This window comes from Sorex fumeus, unplaced genomic scaffold (assembly GCF_029834395.1).
Source record: "Sorex fumeus unplaced genomic scaffold, SorFum_2.1 ptg000046l, whole genome shotgun sequence".
NCBI classification, from domain to species: domain Eukaryota; kingdom Metazoa; phylum Chordata; class Mammalia; order Eulipotyphla; family Soricidae; genus Sorex; species Sorex fumeus.
The window spans coordinates 9,335,505-9,354,487 of record NW_026606103.1 but is presented as its reverse complement, the minus strand read 5'-3'; the positions used below and the strand labels follow the sequence as shown (position 1 = coordinate 9,354,487).

At 43.8% G+C, this 18,983-nt stretch overlaps 1 protein-coding gene across 1 annotated transcript in view; it reads right to left on the bottom strand.

Annotated features, from left to right (window-relative positions):
• The window catches only part of GOLM1 (golgi membrane protein 1), a 69,936-nt gene that overhangs the window by 30,147 nt on the left and 20,806 nt on the right, over positions 1-18,983 (bottom strand). The window contains exons 3-4 of the mRNA XM_056122539.1: positions 16,345-16,524; positions 3,155-3,209 (exon numbers count right to left, since the gene is read on the bottom strand). Of these exons, the coding sequence (XP_055978514.1) occupies positions 3,155-3,209; positions 16,345-16,524 (235 nt within the window). The remainder of the gene's footprint in view (positions 1-3,154; positions 3,210-16,344; positions 16,525-18,983) is intronic.

The following is an 18,983-nucleotide window of genomic DNA, read 5'->3' as shown; positions in this document are numbered from 1 at the left end:
CCAGTACTCACATTTCACCACCAAGAACCCCAATATAACCCCCCTCCCACCCCACCCAATTCCTGTGAGGCAGATGATTTCTACTTAACTCTTATCTACATTGATTACATTCATCATTTCGACAAAAGATGCACCATTATTGTTTAGAGTTTCCCCCCCAACAATCAGAATTGCTGAAAAGGCATTGTGAAATACTTTGTTTTCTATAGTTGGTTATGAGAATCATATAATGTTGTGCGGCTGCTATAGTGGCCACGAATTTTGGTTTTCTGCAAAGAGCCAGATAATTATGAGATTGGTTTCTGTGCATCTGGTGTTATGGCTGTGCTGGAGAGCCGCTTGTGGGGGGTAACTCAGGACCTTGGTAGGGCGTGAAGGACAAGCGCGTACCGCCCCCCTTTCCCATGAGACTGCAGTTGCCCTGTCACCCTGTCACTGCCGGCTCATACCTGGCTTCCCTATAAGCTCTGAAGCGGGCGGCCACCTTGCTGGGGGGAGGGGGGAGGGGAAGAGGCGGAAGGGAGCAACACCCTTTCCCTCCTGGGGAAGCACAGCGCCTGTACTTTAACGCGTGGTCCATTCACTTTTCTGCTGCAAGCTGCCAGGCTCTGGATTAAGTCCTTTTGCCTCTGGACAATGGTTCCATTTTCAAACCAAACCTAAATATATAGACTTCTACTCAGCGGTAATAAATAAAAAGAAGCAAATGCCCTTGAGAAACACCTTTCTCAAGACACACTTTCGTCAAGAATTCCATGTCCCTCTACAACATGGATGAACCTCAAAATAATGCTGAGTGAAGTCAGATCACACAGGACTTATACAGTCTGATCCCACGTATACAGAATCATAAGAAGGCAAACAAATATATAGGCAAAGAAGGCAGGTCAGCAATGTCTTGGGAGGACTATGAGAGGGTGATCCTTGCTAAAAGGCATCAGGGAACTCTTGAGGGGGGATGAGTATGCTTTGTCTGTGCTGCTTTTTGTGGTGGTTACTTAAAGTGTATACTTATGTCAAAATTTGTCAGAGCAAACACTTTAAATATCATGTCAACTACACCATGGTAAAACGAACTAAAGATACCAGGTATAGGAAAGGCTGTAAGTCATAATCCTTTTGTTGTTGCATTTCGTCTTTTTTTTGTTTGTTTTTGGCCCATACCCAGTGGTGCTCAGGGCTTACTCCTGATCTGGACTCAGGGATCATTCTTGGCCACACTCAGGGGACCATATGAGGTGCTGAAGACCATACTAGGGTAGACCATGGCAAGGCAAGTGTTCTTTCTCTGGCCCAAACAATATATTTTATTTAAGCAGAAAGAAAATATTATAACAACATGTAATGAAATAAAACAAAAATATAGTGAAACAAACCAAACAAAAAATCACGAATATTTTGCTTTATTTCTCATATTAAATCTTTCTAATATATGTATTATACAATTATGATATATTTCAACTCAGCTGGAATTCTTGATCTGAATTTAGACTACATGAAATACACAGTTAAAAAACAGACTGCTACAGAACCAATTACCTAACAGTGTGGGAGGAGAGAAGACCAAACTAAAAGTGATGAACAGACAGTGGTGGAGGGTATAGTCATTTTATAGATAGATACCATAAACATTTATTAAACTGTCACTGTCACTGTCCTCCCGTTGTTCATTGATTTCCTCGAGCGGGCCCATAATGTCTCAATTGTGAGACTTTGTTGTTACTGTGTTTGGCATATCGAATATGCCATGGGTAGCTTGCCAGGCTTTGCCATGCAGGCAAGATACTCTCGGTAGCTTGCCAGGCTCTCTGAGAGGGGCGGAGGAATCAAACTCAGGTCGGCCATGTTGGCTGTGTGCAAGGCAAACACCCTACCCACTGTGCTATCGCTCCAGCCCAACATTTATTAAATATTAATTAAAATATAATTTAAAAGAATTAGACTGATATACCAAAGTTCTCCCAAAGATACATTATTTTACCAATAACCAGATGTCTACCAAAAAATTCAAATTAATGAAATTTAGCTTTAATTAAATTACTGGAAATCAGCAGGGAGATGTTCAGAGGCCTTGATGGTGGAGGCCTGGGTCTGATCCTGGCACTCCATAGCCCCTGAGGACTGCCCTGGGAGGAGCACTTGGCACTACCACTTTTGGGTCATGGGTCAGAAGCAACAACAAATTTTGGTAAATGAAAGAAAATGGAAAAATTCCACATCTATGAACCACATTTCTAGTGCTGGGCACAAAGTCTCCAAGCAAACCTTCCAACAGGCACTAACTGAGGCTTGCAGTTGGGATAATCCCTGCTCAGCCAGGCAAGCTCTCCTCTCTCCTGTGCTCCTGTCAGCACATTTTAAGGCCCACTAGACTCCGCTGAGCTTCAAGTACAGTGGAAGAGGGGTGCACCCTACAGAGGGTTCACCCTATTACTACCTTTGCTGGAGGAGCACAGGAATGCAATTAGAACTGCTGGATAATATTAAGCTATGTGATGAAAATCTGTAATCAGGGCAACTAATTAAAAGAGATTGTATACATTAATATATGTAAGTGGTTCTGCAGACATTTAATTTACATATTAAAATGAGTCTGAATTCATCTCTATATAACTCCATTGTGAGACTTGTTGTTACTGTTTTTGGCATATTGATACTATCGGTAGCTTGCCAGGCTCTCTGAGAGGGATGGAGGAATCGAACCTGGGTTGGCCGCGTGCAAGGCAAAAGCCCTACCCGCTGTGCTATTGCTCCAGTTTATAATGTACTGAGTAATATATATATAGTTTGTGCATTTGGATTTTATTTTATTTTGGAGCCAACGCAGTGATGCTCAGAGGTTACTTCTGGCTCTGCACTCAGGGATCATTCCTTGCAGTGCTCGAAGGACCATATGGGGTACCGGGGATCAAACCTGGCTCAGCATGAGAAAGGCAAGGCAGGTGTAAGGTTGTACTATTGCTCCAGCCCCATGTGTAACACATTTAAGGAAAAATTCTTTAAGGCAGAAAGGATCAGAAGAGCTAATCACTCATTAAGGTAAGTGCACAGGACTCCATTACACTAGTCCAGGATAAGAACCATGTCATAAGGACAGACAGGTTCTTAAAAAGCCCATTGGAAGACTGGAAGAAAGAAAAAGAATGAAACTAACCTTGAAGGGTTTTGATGAGCCTCTCATTGGAAGTGATATTATTCACCAAAGCTGCCTGCAAGGAAGAGAAAACATGTGCACATCTTAGAAGAGCCTTGGCAACATGTCTAGGTGTAGAAATAGAAGGACCCACTTCCTTTCCCACACAGCAGCTGTTGGGGGGACGCAGGTTGCTGCCCTTTGTGGACTATGAGATATCCGTGGCTTGAAATAGAACAAACTTGAGGATCTACTTTCCAGCCTGAAATCAGAAGAAGGAGTAAACAACACTGCTCCTCCATGGAGGAACCAATCCCAGTCCATCACACTGCACATTACATTCCTAACTAACAGGGGGGAGCGTGTACAGGGACCCCTGCCTGGAGAAGACAGCCTCATTCCTTGCCAGCTTCTGCTCTTCTTTCCTCTGTCCCTAAGGCCTATTAATGGGGTGCAAAGTGCCCACATGGTGCCCACCCAGAGCAGGGAAGGCAGCAGCAGAGGCAGGAGAAGCAGTACAGGACTGGCAGCACTGGAAGATAGAGTCAGGGCAGAGCAGCATGCAGACCAGCCGCTTCCTCATGTGTTCCCTGAAGGCCACTGTCCTCACACAAGCCTCTGCACAGGGCAGGAACCGGGACCTTTTCAGCAGCAAACAGGCCAATGTCCAATCCAGAACCCAGCCAGCCTGCTGTGGACACAAACTCCTCCTCAGTACTTGCCCAACTGGACCCCCTGAGATCTAGGGAAGAAGACCCAGCAATAAAAGCAAAGCAACTGAAACACTAAATAACAGAGGACCAGACTATGAAAGCATGTAAAGCAGGCACTCCAGCCCTGGCTCACGTCCTAGCTCAGTCGCTCTGTCCCATAAAACCACTGCCCTGCCCCCACTTGGAGACACTCGTTGCAGTTGAGGACAGCCATGTCACACCCTCTTCTCTGCCTGTCTTCTCTTGGCTCTCTTTGTTTGGCCCTCACTCTTACAGACCTGGATGGAGCTTTCTCTGGATTTTCCTGCTCCCCAAAGGAAATCTGGTCAAACAAATCCAGTGCTTATTTAGGGAGAACTCAGGGTATAATTTTGTAGCCCAGTAAGAGAGAAGCTCCCATGATATCTTCAGTGAATCTCTCAGAGAGAATAAGCCGTGACATGATTCACAGGGGGAATCCAATCCTGAAGCTCCCAGCTCCTGGCTGTACGTGCTCAATCCAAAAGTCAAAGTTTGGGCTTCTGGTTAGTTTTGTGGTTGAGTGCATTCCTTGCACATGAAACCTTGGGTCTGATTCCTGGCAACGCGCACACACACACACACACACACACACACACACACGACAAAAGATTATCTTATGATACAGCAATCCCACTCTAGACGTATTCACCAAAGAGTAAACCTCAACTGAAGCATACAGAAAGAAAGTATGGTGTATAAAAGTAACAGAATATTACATTATGCAGCTTTCAAAGGAGTGGCAAAAGCTGCGTGGATGAACCTTGATAATACAGTGGTAAGCAAAATAGGTCAGTCACAAAAGAATAAAAACTATGTCATTCCACCCATATGAGATACCTATAGCAGCAAAATCACAGAAAAGAGAGTAAAAGCGTGGTTGCAATGGCTGAGAGTTGGGAGAGGGGCATTAGGATTTAATGTGCACAAAGTAATCTCTCATTTTTACAAGATTTCTTTAATGTTCTAGAAGTCACTGCAGGACAATGTGAATATATTTAACATCCTAAACTGTTATTAGATTCCCATCTTGCATAGGTACAAAAAGTATCATATGCTGAAACAAAACTGAAAAATAGAAGGATTAAACAATTATATTCTATCACAAAAACTCACAGGGAAATCTTACTTATGAAATTATAGTAATTTGAGAGTAGGAAATAGTTCAAAGGGCGGAGTAGATATTTTGCTTGCTGGAGCCCCAGGTTCTATCCCTGACACTAACATTCCCAGGTTCATTACTGCTATGAGCATCTCCTGAACACTAAGACAGAAATAGCCCCAAGAACTTCTAGACCTGGCTCAAAAAAAAAAATCTTCCAGCAAGCTTAATTACACATAAATGACAAAAAAAAAAATTAAGTGCTAACTGTAAAGAGATAACTGGATATTTAAAGTTGATTGTAAGGAAGAGAAGGAAACTTTTAATGAGTATTTGGCCCATTAAAATAAATCAACCTGCTAGAAATTCATCTTAATTTTAAGTCACACTTCAAGAAAACCCTCGAGCTATCTAACCCTGAGCAACCCACAGGTGATCATTTGTCTGAATGACTCCATTGTGATGACATTTCCATTTCCATAGTGACCCTAGGAAACCAATGAATCTTAGTGACCTGGACACAGTAATAACAATGAATGCACTGAGCTGGGAATGTGGCCTAAGAGACAGAGACCATAAGCCTGAATTTAATTCCCAGTGCTGCACAGTCTCCAGGCACTGCTGGGGTCGCTAGGAGACCCTCTCCCCCAAAAAATTTTTTATGAAAAAGTTTTTATTCTTCTTAGCACAGCGGGTAGGGCGTTTGCCTTACAAGTGGCCAACATGGCCGACCCGAGTTCGATTCCTCCGCCCCTCTCGGAGAGCCCGGCAAGCTACCGAGAGTATTTGATATGCCAGACACAGTAACAACAAAGTCTCCAATGGAGACGTTACTGGGCCCGCTCGAGCAAATCAACGATCAACGGGAGGGCCTTTACCTTACCTTTACCTTACCTTTTAACCCAAAGTCTCCCAGACAGATCAGTGCCATCCAACAAGTATGTTAGTCACATATCGAAAATTTCAATTCTCTACTCACTTAATCACTTAACTTCCCGTTAGTCGTCGATTTGCTCGAGCGGGCGCCAGTAACGTCTCCATTTGTCCCTGTCGCGTGCTAGTGTAGCCCAATGGCATCTCTTCGCTCCGGGAACATGGAGGGCCTCAAACCGATCGTTCATGACCTTGACAAAGAAGTCTGACCATCTGGTAGGTGGGCGGCCACGCGGTCTCTTGACATCCCGTGGAATCCAATCAGTAACAGCTCTAGTCCAACGGTCGTCTTTAAATCTCATTACGTGACCAGCCCATCTGATTTTCGACACCTTGGCATATGAGACAGCGTCCCTGATCCTTGATCGTCGACGGATGTCAGAACTCCGGATTCGTTCTCTCATTTGAGTGAAACGTGTTATTCCAAGCATAGCTCTTTCTATTCTTCTTTGGGAGACCTGAATGGCGTTCTCATCTTGTTTGCGTAGGGCCCAGGTCTCTGAGGCATATGTTAATGCAGGAAGAACAGTGGAATCAAAGAGATGTGCCCGGAGCCGGAGGTTCTTCGTCCTCTTAGCTATTTCTTTGACGTTCTTGAAGGTGTTCCAAGCCGCTCTCTTCCTCCTGCGCAGCTCGGGTGCCAGGTCATTTCTCATGTTGACCTCTCGACCTAGGTACACATAGCTGTTGCATTCGGAGATGGTCGTTCCATTGAGAGCGAATGGGGCGTCAGGAACAAGGCTGTTTCTCATAAACATTGTCTTCGTAAGATTCAGCTGTAGTCCTACCTTTCCACACTCACGGTCAAAGTCGGCCAGCATTTGTGCCGCTTGGCTGATGTTTGGTGTTATTAAAACAATGTCATCAGCAAAGCGGAGGTGGTGTAGTTGCCGACCATCTATCTTCACTCCCATTTCTTCCCATTCCAGTCGTCGCATGATGTTCTCGAGGGTGGCACTGAAGAGTTTCGGTGAAATGGTATCACCCTGCCGCACCCCTCTCTTGACATCAACGATCACTTCTTTGTAGAATGGTGAGATCCTGGTAGTGAATCCGCAATACAGCTCACGGAGGATCCTGATGTATTGGGCTTGAATGCCCTGATTGGCTAGGGCTTCAATGACCGCTTCCGTCTCAACAGAATCAAAGGCCTTCTTTAAATCAATGAATGTTAAGCAGAGCGGCATCTTGAACTCCCGAGAAACCTCAATGAGCTTGGTTACCGTGTGGATATGGTCGATGGTGCTGAATCCTTTGCGGAACCCTGCTTGCTCGCATGGTTGTCCTTCATCTAGTGTTCTGCCAATCCTATTCAGGATGACTCGAGTGAACAGCTTGTAGATGACAGACAATAGGCAGATCGGGCGATAGTTGCCAATGTCATGGATGTCTCCCTTCTTGAACAGTAGTACGGTCCTGCTGGTTTTCCATTGGGACGGAACCTTGCATTCAGACAGGTAGCGAGTGAAGAGCCGAGCCAGTGTATTGATGAGTACTGACGGCAGGTTCTTCAGGTGTTCAGGTCTGACCTTGTCTGGGCCGGGTGCTGTTTGCTTCTTTACCAACGAAATGGCGTGTCGGATTTCGGAAGGGAGAACGTTAGGAACGACATACCCATCCTGTGGAATTTGGTATGTTGGCAAGTGGACATGGCTATCGAAGAGATTTGAGTAGAAGTCATGGATAATCTTCTCCATTGCCGTTCTGGAGGATGTGATGGATCCATCAGGACGTCGGAGGGCAGTCATCTTGCTCTTATAGTTGGCGAAGGACAGGCGGGCCTTACGAATACTTTTCCCGGCTTCTGCCGCATCTACCAGTACTTCTGCTTGGACTCCAGGCTCGGCGGACCCAGGGACAGAGCTTCTCTGCTTGCTCCCACCACCACAGGTGACAAAGGGATTCTAATCAGGAGCCCCACCCTACCCTGCCCTGTCTGCTTCCATCAACCACCCAGGGATCGAATTGTGCACAGGAGACCCACCCTACCCAGATAAATACCCCACTGGCAGATTTCCACTCTCGACACTACTTCCACTACCCAGCCGTCTCCACACTCCAGGACGCTTTCCGGACCCGCGCGGCCGCAAGCTGCCGCGCGACACATCATAAGGCACTAAATACCCATCTTCTGGAATTGTCGTACCATATTTGATAAGGTTCAAATATGGTAACACCTACAAGGGTGATTAGAGGCCACCCCAAAAGCCTCTATACCTCTCGGAAAGACTGGCAAGCTACCGAGAGTATTCCGCCCGCACGGAAGAGCCTGGCAAGCTATCCGCTGTGTATTCGATATGCCAAAACCAGTAACTACAACTGGTCTCATTCACCTGACCCTGAAGGCTTCACCGACATGGCAGCACTGAGAAGGATGAGAAAGGAGAGGCCGACAAAATCTCAAGGCCGACCTAGGCTGCCACAACGAAGGAAGACAAAAATGATCGTCTGTACTTTCAATGCACGTACGCTAGCATCAGATGCATCCATCGAGGACCTGATGGTACAAGCGCGAATGATCAAGTACGACATCATTGGTCTGACCGAGACAAGAAGGCACGAATCTCACCATACTGTTTTTGACACCGGAGAAGAATTGTTCCTCGGAACATGCGATAAAAGAGGTGTTGGAGGCGTCGGTGTCCTTGTCAACACAAACTTGGCCAGAGCATTGATTCATTCGAATGCCTAACAACCCGAATCGGACGTTTACATTTGAATAGATGTGGCTCACTGCCTGCAGTTTCTATCTTCGTTGTCTACGCACCAACATCTCATTATGATGAAAGAGAAATCGAGAAGTTCTACATGGAGCTAGAGAAGTTCTATAAAGAAGACCACACCTTCTACAAGATCATTGTGGGTGATTTTAATGCCAAGATAGGACCGAGAAGATCAGCTGAAGAACTTCACATCGGGACCCATGGCCTAGAATGGAACGAACAGGGTGAGAGACTGTCAGAGTTCATCATGTCGACCAAGACCATTCATGGTAACTCACAGTTCCAGAAGGCAGAATCTAAACGATGGACATGGGAGTCTCCCGGTGGACGATTCCACAACGAAATAGACCACATCATATTCAATCGACAGTTTTGCCTGACTGATGTCGCTGTTGTCCCAAAATTTCGAACGGGATCGGACCACCGTCTCCTTCGTGCAAAATTCTACTTCACAGAGCGGGGAGAAAGGGCTGCAAAGTTCAAAAAGAGAACTCCCAGAATGACCACCAACTGGGAACTCTTTGGTACTATTGCGGCAACATGGGAAGATGCCATTGTTGACAACATTGACGAGGAATACGATCGACTGGTTCAGCACCTCCATGAATGTGCGAGGAACGCCAAGAGAGAGATAGCCACAAAAAGTCGCCTATCTTCGAAAACTCTTGAGCTAATTCGCCAGCGTGGTTTGGCGCATGCCTCAGGCAACCGCAAGCTAATGTCCGAGCTTGCAAAGCAGTGCAGAGATGCGATCAAGGAAGACCTCAAAGAGAGAAGAGCAGAAGCAGAATTCTCTACTAACTTCCAAAAAAGAAAAACCAGGCCAGGCAATGAATCTAATGGATTTCTTCCTGAGGAAGATATGTGTGTAGCCTGCAAGTCCATGAAAGATGCTCAATAATGTTGGGTATCAGAGAAATGTAATACAAAATAAAACGCATCATTTCATCCATCCCAAGATGGTTACAAGTTAGTAAAAGAAAAGAACAAGTAACCAGGAAGACAGAGAGAAACTGGAACCCTCAACCACAGCTGGTAAGTATGTAAAACGGGACGCCACCTTGAAAAGGCTCCTCAAAAAGTCCTATATGTTTGAGTGCCTGGTGGTTCTTGGAGGCTGTCACCAAGAAAAACTGAAGAAATATCCTGTCAAAGCCTTGTCATGATATTCACAGTAGGATTATTCATAAGATTCCCAAAGAAAACTGTCCTCCACTGTCCTCTCATCGTTCATCAATTTTTGCTCTAGCAGGCCCAGTAACGTCTCCATTTTGAGACTTGTTATTACTGTGTTTGGCATATTGAATACGTCACGGGTAACTTGCCAGGCTTTGCCGTGTGGGCGAGACACTCTCGGTAGCTTGCCAGGCTCTCTGAGAGGGGCGGCTTTACCGTGCGGGCGAGATACTCTCGGTAGCTTGCCAGGCTCTCTGAGAGGGGCAGAGGAATCAAACCCGCCTCGGCCGGGCTGGCTGCACGCAAGGCAAACGCCCTACCACTGTGTTACTGCTCCAGCCCAAAGAGAACACAACCCAAATATCCATCAACAGGTGAGTGGAAGATGAGGTATACCCTGAGAGACTATTACTTAACTACAGAAATGAATATAGTCCAGATTCATTCTACTACATACATAACCCTGAAAGAAGTCAGAGACAAATGTCACCAACCAGATAATTCAGCTGAGCTAATATACTGGAAACAAACCTATTCATGATGACAATTGTTTCCAGGGATAGGGGAGATGGAGGAAGCTGAGGAGTGACATTTTATTTAAGTACACATTTCTTTTTGGGATTAAATGTTCTAGAATTAAATAGTGGCAATGGAATTTTATTCGAGCTAAGAAAAAGAAACAATCAATGTTTTATTTAATCTATTATATACCAACAGTCATTTTGGGATGTGGCATACCCAAAAAACCAACCCAGGGAACTGCAAGACCCACCTTCCCTCTTGGCCAAGGTGCCCCCTGAGTACCCAGTAGAGGGCATCCCCGGCAAGTTTAAGGACTGCATCAGAAGTGGGACATTAATCCTGCTCAGGCACCAATGTAGCTCAGGCACCAATGTAGACTCCCTCACAAACAAAGCTGCAGTGGTGGGCGTGGCCTCCGGGGCAGCAGCTGCTCATGCAACCACAGTAATTTTCCCCTTTCCCAGTGCTTTGGACTCACATCTCAATTTCTGTTACCTAATTCTGAGGCGGACAGTCTGGCTAAAACACATTAGGCCAACAGTCCACTAGCCCATTCCAATCTCACCCAAATAAATGTGAACACAAAAAACTGAGTAAGACTAACATAAAAGAACACATCCTCTGAAGCTTCAGTATAGGCCTCACATAGGTCACAGAGGAGCACCACAGAGAAAGTTAGTATTCCAGAAGGGGGAAAAGGTGACCACCATCGACCGTGTTCATCCGGAATCCTTTCTCACAGCAAGAAGGGAACACTGATAGTAAACTAGAGTGTCCCACCTCCGTACTACCACAGCAATATGAAGAAACAGAAAATCCCCACCATAAGGAGAGGATGAAGAAAAGAGCCCAGAAGCCTCAACAGGGAACACCCACAAATACAATCTCTCCAGTAAAAAATTCAGAAATGAAATGTTGTAGATGTTTAATGAACTCAAAGAAATGGTGGAACAGGCATCCAGTAAATTAAAGAAAGACCTGAGTATTGATGAGTACTGATGGTAAGTTCTTCAGGTGTTCAGGTCTGATCTTGTCTGGGCCAGGTGCTCTTCATTTCTTTACCAACGAGATGCTGTGTTGAATTTCAGAAGGGAGAACATTGGGAACGACATATCCATCATGTGGAATGTGGTATGTGGGCAAGTGGACGTGGCTATTAAAGAGATCTGAGTAGAAGTCATGAATAATCTTCTCCATTGCCCTTCTGGATGATGTGATAGATCCATCAGGATGTCGGAGGGCAGTCATCTTGGTCTTGTAGTTGGTGAAGGACATGCGGGCATTACGAATGCTTTTCCCGGCTTCTGCCACATCTACCAGCACCGCTATTCTCCTGTCTTTGAGGTCATCCTTCATGGTTTCTCTGCAGTTTTGACAGCTCGGACATTCGCTTGCAGTTGCCTGAGGCATGTGCCAAGCCACACTGGCGAATAAATTCAAGAGTGTTCGAAGAAAGGTGGTTTTTTGTGGTTATCTCTCTCTTGGCATTCCTCGCACAATCATGGAGGTGCTGAATCATTCGATCGTATTCCTCATCAATGTTGTCAATGACGGCATCTTCCCATGTTGCCGCAACAGAGCCAAAGAGCTTCCAGTTTGTGGTCATTCTGGTAGTTCTCTTCTTAAACTTTGCATTCTTTTCTCCTCGTTCTGTGAGGTAGAATTCTGCACGAAGGAGACGGTGGTCTGATCCCGTTTGGAATTTTGGGACAACAGCAACATTGGTTAGGCAAAACCGCCAATTGAATATGATGTGGTCTATTTCATTGTGGAACCGTCCACCAGGAGTCTCCCATGTCCAACGTTTAGATTCAGCCTTTTGGAATTGTGAGTTACCATGGAAGGTCTTGGCTGACATGATGAACTCAGTCTGTCACCCTGTTCATTCCATTCTAGGCAATGGGTCACGATGTGGAGTTCATTGGCTGATCCTCTTGGTCCTATCTTGGCATTAAAATCACCGACAATGATCTTGTAGAAGATGTGATCTTCTTTACAGAATTTCTCCAGCTCCATGTAGAACTTCTCAATTTCTCTTTTACCATAATTGGATGTTGGTGCATAAACAACAAAGATAGAAACTGCCGGCAGTGAGCCACATCTATTCAAGTGTAATCGTCCGATTCGGGTTGTTAGGCATTTGAATGAATCAATGCTCATGGCTAAGTTCGTGCTGACAAGTATACCGACACCACCAACACCTCTTCTGTCACATGTTTCAAGGAACAGTTCTTCTCCAGTGTCGAAAACGGCATGATGTGATTGATGTCTTCTCGTTTCGGTCAGACCAATGATATACGATATATATATACCCTCAAATATACGATCATTTAATCTTTGATAAGGGAGCAACAAATGTGAAGTGGGGCAAAGAAAGCCTCTTTAACAAATGGTGCTGGCAAAACTGGACACCTACATGTAAAAAAATGGGCTCAGACCTTTACCTAACACTGTGCACAAAAGTCAGATCAAAATGGATTAAAGACGCTGACATCAGACCAGAATCCATAAGGTACATTGGAGAAAAGATCAGCTAAACCTTCATGACACTGAAGCTAAAAGGATCTTCAAAGACGAAACGCCACCGACCAAGCAAGCAGAAACAGAGATAAACAAGTGGGACTATCTTAAACTAAGAAGCTTCTGCAACTCAAAAGAAACAGTGACCAGAATACAAAACAGTCTACAGAATGGGAAATTATATTCACCCAATACCCTTCTGGGTTAATATCAAGGATATACAAGGCACTGGTTGAACTCTACAAGAAAAAACATCCAATCACATCAGAAAATGAGGAGATGAAATGAACAGAAACTTTCTCAAAGAAGAAATCCGAATGGGCAAAAGGCACATGATAAAATGCTCTTCATCACTAATCATCAGGGAGATGCAGATCAAAACAATCATGAGATATCATCTCATACCACAGAGACTGGCACACATCCAAAAGGACTAAAGCAACCAGTGTTGGCATGGATGTGGGGAGAAGAGGACTCTCCTTCACTGTGGTGGGAATGCCAAATGATTCAGCCTTTTTGGAAAACAATATAGATGTTTCTCAAAAAACTAGAAGTTGAGCTCCCATTTAACCCAGCAATAGCACTTCTGGGTATATATTCTGGAGATGCAAAAATATACAGTAGAAATGACATCTGCACTTGTATGTTTATTGCAGCACTATTTACAATAGCCAGAATCTGGAAAAAACCCGAGTACCTGAGAACAATGAATGGTTAAAGAAACTTTGGTACATCTACACACTGGAATACTATGCAGCTGTTCAAAAAAATGAAACCATGAAATGTGCATATAAGTGGATAGACATGGAGAGTATCATGCTAAGTGAAATGATCAACATTTGGAAACTGAATGACACACTAGTAAATAAAAACTGGATCAAAAAGGAAAACAAAGAATAAAAATATTCCATGGGGTCTGGGGAAATAGTAAAGTAGGCAAGGTGCCTGTTTTACAAGCAGTCAACCCAAGTTCAACCCCAATACTTAATATGGTCCCTTGAGAACTAACAGGAGTTATCCTTGAGGACTTCCAGGGGTAGCCCCAAATTCAAAATGAGAAATGACACCATGAAACAAATGAGAATAAAAACACAGAGCCATGGGCATAGTTCAAGGCAGTACAAGCTTCAGGAAAGAAGAAAAAGCTCAAATCAATTACCTGACTTCACAGCCTGAGAAACTAGAAAAAGAACAATAAATGAATCCCAATATAAGCAGAAGACAGGAAATACCAAAAACAAAGAGCAGAAATCAATAAAACAATACAAAGAGTCAACAAAACTAGAGACTTGTCTTCTAAAAGAATAAACAAGATTGACAAAACCTTCTTCTCACAAAGAAAAAAAGAGAGAGAAAATCCAAACAAATCAGGTTGGAGATGATAGAGAAGGAATTGCAAAAGACATCTCAGAAATACAAAAGCTCATAAGAAATAGCTAATTTTCAACACAAAAGTTGAGGACATGAAATAAAGTAAAGATGGCCACCTCAGCAAATGGTGCAGGTAAAACTGGAAAACCACATGTAAAAAATTAAAGCTGGCTCCAGATGTCATACTTTACAGAAAACTCAACTCAAAGTCGGCATGGTCTTCAAGCCCATATTCTCCGTGGAACAAGAATCTAACTGTTGTCTCTCTGTTTCTTTGTTTGCCTCTTTCCACTCTGGTGAAGCCTGTGTTCTCTCGACACACACTTCTCCCTTTCTCTCCACTCTCCATCACTATCACTGTCACTGTTACTGTCACTGTCACTGTCCTCCCATTGTTCATCAATTTGCTCACGCGGATCCAGAAACATTGTCAGACTTGTTACTGTGTTTGGCATATCAAATACGTCACAGGTAGCTTGCCAGGCTTTGGCGTGCAGGCAAGATACTCTCAGTAGTTTGCTGGGCTCTCCAAGATACATTTCTAAATAAGTTTCAATAAAAACTATCTTGCTTTAACAAAAGTCAACTCAAAGTGGATCAGAGACTGAGAGGCAACAGATGCTTTCCAACCCAAAGGGACAGTTCTTATAGTGTCTCTACAGAGAAAGGGAAAATGGACTAAAGAAATGGGAAAGAGGTCTGAGCACCACCACAGAAAGATACCCAAAGACCTTCTCTGCACCCCTACAAAGACCAGATGAAATGTCTGCTAATACATTCCTTGAGAATTAACTCCACTCTTTTCCAAAATGTGTTTCAAGCTATTGTGGCTGTGAGGAAAGTCTGGATTCTGTTCTCTTCAGTTAAAGGAGGTTTCAAGAACACAAACAGTATCATTTACCTATAAAGTAAATGATGACAAATATTAGGAGTGAAACCAAGTAAGAACAATTCCCAAAGAAGAGATTCATATTGTGACTTCAGGAAAGTATTCTACAAATGAAAAGGAATATTTCTCACATTTTCAAGTCTGAACTCTGACACAGAAACAATTCCTTTTCTGACCAATGCTCAGTGCTGGATCATACAAAAATCAAATCCACCTTGAGATCCTTAATCTTGATATCTTGCCCCCTCCTGACAAAGCAGATGTTTTTACAAAGAGAAGAATCTGTGTTAGTAAGAGCATGCCATTCTCGTCAGTGACTAGTCATGGGTTTCTACACTGAAGAAAGGAAGGTACAATCAGCCCTGCTTTCCCCCAGTAAGGCTAAAACCGAAGACGCTAATGAATTCTGACTTTTCCCTGTATAAACATGACTAAGATCAAGTTTAATTTATAAAGTAGGCACAGTAAGAGAGTAATAACAGTTCAATAGTTATATAACTTGTGCTGTTACATAAATATGGTCTTCCTCAAATTTATTGTATATAATACTTTCAGACAATGCTTTCAGTAACCACAGAAATTGTAAATAGAGGACAAATGCTGATGTTCATATCCAAACACACTTTAATAAACAAGAAAGTGCTGTCTTGCAATTATAAAAAAAAACTTTTAAACACATAAAAAGTTTAGATATATTCAGTAGCAAGAAGTCACTTGTCTATTTTGTGCAGGATTCTATTTTTTTCTAACTCAACACTAACATTCTTGGAGTGCGGAAGATAGCTCAAAACAGAAAATTGTGTGCTTGCACGAGCAGAAGATTCCGAGTTCCATCCCCATACAACAGTATGCTGCACTCATGCACTGCTGAGCATCCAGGCCCCTCATCACCTCTGGAGAATCCCACAACCCACTAAAAGCACTGTTGAACTCCCTGCTCTCTGTTAGGGATAGCATCTCTCTCATCTCCTCCCATTCTGAGATATTTGAGAGCAAATTATTATTCTGCTTTCAGATACAAGCATCAAACACAAGTTCTAACACAGAGTAGATAGGCATTTGTAGAAAGAAAGAAGTCAATGCCAAGAGCCAATGTTCCCTTTTGTTATCGTTGCAACAGTTGCAGTAAGCCCACCTGGTATTCATGGGCATATATGAATGCTTAAAGTGTCACCTCCCCTTGGGAGAACCTAAAGTATACAAACTGACTCAGAACAGACAGTGGGAAGCAGAGCAGGCCTTGCCTTCTCGTCCTGGTATAACTTGTTGACACTCTCCATCTGAAAGTTGTGGCTGGACTGGATTTTGTCGAGCTGCTCCCGTTGCTTCTCCAGCTCTCCTTGGAACTCATTTTTCTTCAGCTCTACAGCGCCCCTCTCTGCAGCCGCCCTTCGGACTCTGCCTTCTAGCTCCATGATTCGGGTCTGCAAATAAACACAAGGTAAGAAAGAGCACGCCATGGCAACAGGGGAGATCAAAACCCGGCACCTCCAGCCACAGCCAACAATGGAGCTAATGGCTTCACAAAGCCGCAAACACAGTCTTTTCCCCAGGCACAATCCTTTGAGTCCACCATGAAGAAGAGACCATGGGTTGTTTGTTATTTTTTTATCTTCAAGAGAAAGGATTGTGCAATAAGAGAAGAATTCACTTTTCTGAGTTTCTGCAACTCCCCTGCAAAGTGGAAATACTGGCACCCCTCCCCAGGATTCTGTGAGGCTTATGTGAAGAAAGGTCATAAAATGTTATGTGCTGGGGCTGGAGTGACAGCACAGCGGATAGGGCATTTGCCTTACATGTGGCCGACACACATTCGATTCCCAGCATCCCATATGGTCCCTCGAGCACCTCCAGGGGTAATTCCTGAGTGAAGACCCAGGAGTAACCCCTGTGAATCACCAGGTGTGACCCAAAAAGCAAAAATAAAACAAACAAAAAAAATGTTATGTGCTGGTGCTAAGATAGCTTTAAAATTTTCTCACAGACACCTGAAACCAATCTATCAGACAGAATTTCTAAAGATAGATTCAGTTCCCTGACTCTTGACAGGAAGTCCATACTGTGCAGAAATCAGGGACCCTAGAAGCAGGTCAGACACAGAGATGTACATCATAGCAGGTAAGAGGGCTCAGGTGGGTGCACATGGGTTGATGTAGATATTCACAGGGGCTCACATTCTCAGGGGTTACACACCCCACCTCTAAAGAAAGCTTGCTTGCAGAGACAGCATAGCTGGGAGGAGGCCTGCCTTGCACATGGCAACCTAGGTTCAATCCCTGAAATCCCATATGGTCTCCCAATTTTCACCAGGAGTGATTCTTAAGTTCAAAGCCAAGAGTAACCTCTGAGCAGTCAGGTATGGTTAAAAAAAAAAAAAAAAAAGGAGGAGGAGGAGAAGGAAAAGGAAAAGGAGAAGAAGGAGGAGAGAGAGGGTAGGAGGAGAAGGAGAAAGAGGAGAAGACGAAGACGAAGATGACAGCGAAGAAGACAATGACAAAGAAGACGATGTCGAATAAGACAAGGAAGAAGAGGAGGAGGAGGAGGAGGAGAAAATACAAAGAGAAGTTGAAAGGAATTCAACATCTAGGTCAGAGGTTTGTAAGCCTAGCCATCCAAAATGGGATTCTAAAAGGCCATTCCTTGGTCCTGGTAAAAGTGGAAATCATAAAACAATGATTTATGATACAATAAAATGATACAATGTCAAGTAAAAACAAAATATAAAAGTATCTCTACACTGATACAAAATTATCTCTGCTTTGATTTTAACACTGTTAACTTAAAAACAAACTAGGAAAGTAAAAGGAAAACAATGATGAGTCAGTGTAAAGCAAATCTGAATAAATTCTTCTACTTGCTATCCTTTATTGTTGCAATAATGTTTGATGACAGACAACAGAAAGCAAACAAGAAAGGGTAAATCAAATCCCAGCTCCCCTACAGCTAACCTCTCTATAAGTCATTTGGCCCGCCTATAAGTTGAAGAAAATAAAGTTTCAATTTGGTAGCAAAAATAATGCATGTAAAAGAAGAAAAGTATCCCGGTACATGTAACAATGGTGTTTAAATATTAGTAAAATGGTAATAAAACACTTTATTCAAGGTTATTCCATCAAGACAGCAACTACCAAAGCAGTGAAATTCCTCAGCTCAAAGTACAGCCCAAACAGTAGAAGGTCTACGGTCAAGAGGTTCTCTGGAAAATGGATTCTCCAAAAGGAGAGAAAAGAGGGGTTGTGAGGGGTGGAGCGACAGCACAGCAGGTAGGGCATTTGCCTTGCATGCGGCCAACCTGCATTCGATTCCCAGCATCCCACCTGGTCCCCTGAGCACCACCAGGAATAATTCCTGAGTGCAGAGTCAGGAGTATACACTGTGCATCACCGAGCGTTACCCAAAAAGAAAAGAAAAAACAAAAACAAAAAAAATAAAGAGGGGTAGGGAAATTCTTGTTAAGCTAGTCAAACAATACTGTTGTAATGACAGGCCAGGAGCACCAAAAGTGAAGGCTGAGCAGTATGAGCTGTAGGATGACTTGCAAACCCTCACACAGGTCAAGCACAAAATGGGGGACTGCTGTCATGGCCTTGTGGAAAAGGGCTAAAAGGCATCTACAAACATCTTTCTCACACCCATTATCCAAACTTATGTCCATCTCCACTTTTGATTTCTAGTGTGGGCATGGAAAAAAGGAATGGATTATGGTAGTGTCCTTAAGCAAACCATCTTCCCTGCAGTCGGGAGGGTACCACTGAAAATTTCATTCACAGGGAAAGTAGAACGGAGGGATGCATGCAGCCATCCAGGGATCACAACGAGCCCTCATCAGTGAGAGCAGACCTGGTGTGTGTGTGTGTGTGTGTGTGTGTGTGAGATGTGTGTG